Genomic DNA, 5073 nt, shown 5'->3' on the forward strand with positions numbered 1-5073 from the left:
AGAGAAGTCAGCATGTGCATACTCTTTATGAAAAACTAGATCGAAAAGTCCTCTATTAGTACGTTTTATAATTTTTGCAATTTTTTTTTAATTACTCAATAAGCAGAATATCTAAAATCGATGCATAAGACAACTTTAAAATATTAAGAGTTCTTTAAGAAATATCTTTGAGATTTTGTAAAAAAAACTTCGAAAGATATGTTAATGCCGTCTTGTACATCGATTTTATCCGCTTATTCGGCAATTTTTAGAAATTGAATGAAAATGAAAGAGAACTTTTCAATTCAGTTTTTCATAAACAGTACGTACATGCCGGTTCCTTCGGCTAGTCTGGATTAAGCCCACGGCACATACAAAAACGTAAGACCGTAAGACGTAATCAGTAAGCGAATTGCCCGATCATGGTAGAGACCGTAAGACCAGTAGCAAATCCAATCTAACGATTTCCTTACTGATTACGTTTTACGGCCTTACATTTTTCTATGTGCTCCCAGCTTTATCCTGTGTGTATATGTATATACACACACACACCCACACACACACACACACACACACACATTGACGAACGTGCTGTTGTTTCATCAATAAACTTTAATTTTGCGAAAATATGCATCACTATGTTCTTTATCAGAAATGAGTAGTACAAGAAGCATTTTTAATTTATTTACGTACTCTATTTCTCTTCTCTGACTAATTTTGATTTAGCCCTAGGACCAGTTAGAAACTAAACAAATTCCAACACCGTCTACAAGATAGAATAAAAGCAATAATATAGCATTGTAAGATACTCTTCTGGAATATTGAAAATGTCACAATTAATTATAAGACAGACAATTATGTTTGTTATTTTAGAAATTCAAATATATTTATAAGGCTAACCCGGTAAATTTATACAAATTGTATGATAAATTATAAAATTTGCAATTTTGTAAATATCAATTGATTAACAATCGTTTTGTATCCAATATTTTATATTCGTAAACCATATCGATATAACGTAAATATGTATTAAAGAATGAAATAAATAAATGCTTATTCATACAAGCTTTGTTATTTTCAACTGAATTAAACATGTCAAACTTTGATTACTTTAGCAAATATATGTGCACCATTCAAATAGCATAAATACATTGCTCGGTACATCGAAATATTTTATAATCTATATTATATTCACGCGAGCAGTACTGAAATCTAGAAAATAGGTCGACAGTAATCTCTTAAAGAATAAAAAAACAATAAATAATGTTTTATATATTTATTATAAAACAGTGAATAAAAGTTGCATTTAATTTCAGTAGGTATATAAAATTTGTTTTAAGATATTTTATATAACATACATGTTTTTATGTAGTGAAAAGTTTGTATAATTCTGAGCATCTTACAAATTACAATATATGATCAACAATCATTTTCGTTTTTGTGCAAGATATTGCAACGATACATCTATAGACTGTCCTAGGGTTAAATAAATTTTTAATTGACATAATCGTTTTGCCGTTTCTGAAGCCTGCTCAGATTTAGATATGTAGAGAGAATGTACCGAACAATAGTGACGCGCGCGCGCGTAAAGAGATTATTTAATAAATTACAAGAGAATATATTTATATTCGTTCATAGGTAATCGGTATGATTTGAGCCTAATTATTTAACTTTAGATTCTTTTTTTAGGTATACCAAATAACAGGTAATATTCTTAATTCCAGCAGTCTTCATACGCGTTACTCTGCTTACAGAATTGACAACAAAAGCTAACAATAATGATAACACATTATGCAAGTACACGAAGGTTAAAGAGTGGAGCCTTTTGAAAGAGTGCGGTGAAAATAACGAGGCTAGCGTTCGCTGAAATCACTTTTTCATCTACTGCTCATTATTAAATGTACGAAAACCTGTTCTTTCATTTTATTCATTAACGTTAATTATACATTGTCGTCGTGTTACGTTGGAATTATTCTCCGTTTGAAGTGCAAAGCACAGATTGAAGTATGTATGAATATATACGTACTTTATACTTTTTTCCCCCTTAAAAGCTGCTTCACACTCAGATATACATATACGACAAAGTTAGTGGTACGAGGTGTCGTTAGATCTGTAGCAAAATAAATACAAACGAAATTCTCTTAAACTAGTAAATACTACAGTATCTTTGTATTGTATACACTTTAACTAGCCAGTGCATTTTTTTGTGTATATCCTGACTCTCTGATTAACCTTCCTGTCTGTGTAGCACACCTTACCACGCATTCTAAGGCATGAACTTCCTAGTGAGCTGGATAAGAGAGAGCATAGACCAGTGTGCCAGGTACTTATGTGTTAACATTCTTTTTTTTCTTCACTGTTGTAGCTAGATATACATTACATTAGAAAGTATATTACTATAGTATTTAAAAAACCGTTCCTTCTGCTCTTGACTTTACACTCTATCAAGATTCTTATTTTCCACAGACAGTAACTATAAAAACCGTTTGCAAAAACTTTTCGTATTAGAAAGCAAAAAATAAACGAACTTCTTGGGTGGCTATGTCTGCGTATACTAAACAATAATTTAATCCATCCCACGAATAACTTTCAACTTCTTTTTCTGTTGTATTTGTATTTTATGTAACAATCTTTATTATTTTTTTAAATTTCTATTAATAATACGATAAATGTTTTCGACAATTGAAGTTTCCTTTTTTTTACCTGAATCGCTAATTATTTAACATAATATCAAGATTGATAGTCGAACTGCGTTTGAGCAAATATTTTACGTGCTGAAATTGATTTTACTGTATCGATTCCATTCTAAAGTTATTCGTGTGAATGGCTTAATCAGGATTTCGATATTACAACACACGCATACTTGTATACGACGTAGGTTATATGTTTTTAGGATAATCATCCACGTCTATACAAAACAGGCACACTTATCTTCCGCGCCAGATTAGGGAGCCGTTTTTACTCATCTGATACCATAGCGAAAGCACATGTCGTGAATCAATGTTTAATATTATCACTCATCGTTTCTATCTGGATACATGTCTATTCTTATGTCTCGTTCCATCATCAACCTGTCACTTGTGTTGGTTGTACATATTCAGATTGCAGAATGTAATATAAAATATGATAAATAAAAACATTGTGTTGTCATTATATGGTATTGTCGCAAGATAGAATAGAAAAGAATAAAACATCAATTCTAAATAAGTATGAAATACTCTAAAATATTAAATTCAATTTCAATAATGTTTTAAAATGTGCAGTTTGCTTAATTCTATTTGTCAAAAATAGATTCATAAACGTATTTATATGTATAGCTCCAAATAAATTTTCACGACAATCGATTGATCGTTGAAAACAATCATTCTCATAAAGCCACTTCTGTAAAACAAAGAAACGCGCGCGCACACATACATACACACAGAGGGATACATTATTTTTTAGCTCCTTGTACAATAATAGTTTGAGAATATTTTTAGCATACAAAAAAGTAATAATACAAAATGATACAAAATTCTAACAAGTGATTCATCTCTGTCACTATGTAATTGAGTTACTTCAAGCAATGAAGATCTAATAAACATCAGAGACAATCAGCAATGTATATATACATATGCGTGCATATGTATATATATATTGTGAACATGTGCTCTCTTCTTTGTATCCGTAGAATTTTGTTTATTCCAACAATGAAATTTAATACCTTTTCTCATCTTGAATATTTATTCGTGTATACAAAACTAAAGTCGTTTAGCACATTTTAGCACTAAATTTAGAATACACAATTTCATTAGTCTTTTTTCCCTGTAGAACACAATGTTCATTTCTAAACTTTTTGTCGTTTCTTTTCTTTTTGTTTTTTTTTTCTTTTAGTTATCACAAATTATTGTTCCTCGTATTTATTATTGTTTCAATCATTAGAACGGAGCTCAAATGTCTTCCAATACTTCTTTTTTTATCGATGCAATTGCAACTTCCTTTTAATTACACAATACACAAACCCGCACGATATTCGCACGGGGCGCACTGGGAACAGGCTGTTCTTTTTCTTTTGTTCGGTAACTTTTCTTTGTCGTTATATGCTTTTATCTCGAAGTAAATCACTTTCTACCCACAAGATCGTTAAAAAAAAATATATATATATGTATATATACTAATCGAGCTTATAAGTGTAACACCGCAAGGTAAAGAGTGGGACTATGGATTTGGAGGAGGTGTGGTCGGTGTTGTATGCGCGGAGGGTGATGCACTGGCGACCATTGTCGGACTGGCCGGCTGTTGCAATGGCAGGAACGCTGATCCCAAGCTGGGTTTCAACTGGAATGCTGGAACGCACGGCTTTGGGCAATAGTCTAGTTTGCTCAAATCTATCATGGGCCGCCTATACAAACATGAAAAAAATCGTTATTTAAAGCGTAAAAGATAATAATGTAGGCCGTAGAGAAGAATAATCTTTGTTGTTACCTCGCATCTTCCACAAATTTGAGGTTGACTTTCTCACAGCCATCGGGCGGTTCCCTCGCGAGGAACCTGTTAATGTGAGGAGAAGTGCCGAGACGTCCTTCTCTATCTTGTTCAGGTGTTGAACCACGGCTTCCACCTAAAAATCAAAAAAGAGCGTTGAAATCATGTCACCGTAGAAAACATGATTTGTGAAGCATGTTGTTCTTTTTTTTTTTATTAATTGAAATATGTAACAAAAATTCATGCCACTCACTATCTTAATAACTAATAATTACTTGCTCATATATATAAAGTAAGTATAGATTTATGCAAAAGAGATCATCTTTGCACGTTTATTTAATGAATAATAAAGATAAACAGACAAATGTACAAACACAAATTATCTCTTCACATGCTAAACTTAATAATATCGAACATATTATAGAAAAAAAAAAAAAAACACATATATACATATAATATTAAACATTAATATTCTTGCTTTCTCATGATGCTAAAAAAAAAATAAAACAAACATTAATATCTATTCTGAAATATATTGAATTAAAATTGCAATTGTGCACTTGTAATGTTTTTGTTTGAATTTTAATGTGCGTCCGTGCGTGCGTGCGTGCGTGCGTGCGTGCGTGCGTG

General features: G+C 31.6%; 1 protein-coding gene across 3 annotated transcripts in view; it reads right to left on the minus strand.

Annotated features, from left to right (window-relative positions):
- Nucleotides 1-1345: 1345 nt before the first annotated feature.
- The window catches only part of LOC108753219 (glucocorticoid-induced transcript 1 protein-like), a 10139-nt gene continuing 6411 nt past the window's right edge, over nt 1346-5073 (minus strand). For all 3 annotated transcript variants that reach the window (XM_018494630.1, XM_018494629.1, XM_018494631.1), the window contains 2 exons: nt 4444-4579; nt 1346-4360 (listed from right to left, as the gene is read on the minus strand). In XM_018494630.1, coding sequence (XP_018350132.1) covers nt 4177-4360; nt 4444-4579 — 320 coding nt within the window. In that variant the 3' untranslated portion in view covers nt 1346-4176. The remainder of the gene's footprint in view (nt 4361-4443; nt 4580-5073) is intronic.

Source organism: Trachymyrmex septentrionalis, unplaced genomic scaffold, assembly GCF_001594115.1.
Source record: "Trachymyrmex septentrionalis isolate Tsep2-gDNA-1 unplaced genomic scaffold, Tsep1.0 scaffold66, whole genome shotgun sequence".
NCBI lineage: Eukaryota > Metazoa > Arthropoda > Insecta > Hymenoptera > Formicidae > Trachymyrmex > Trachymyrmex septentrionalis.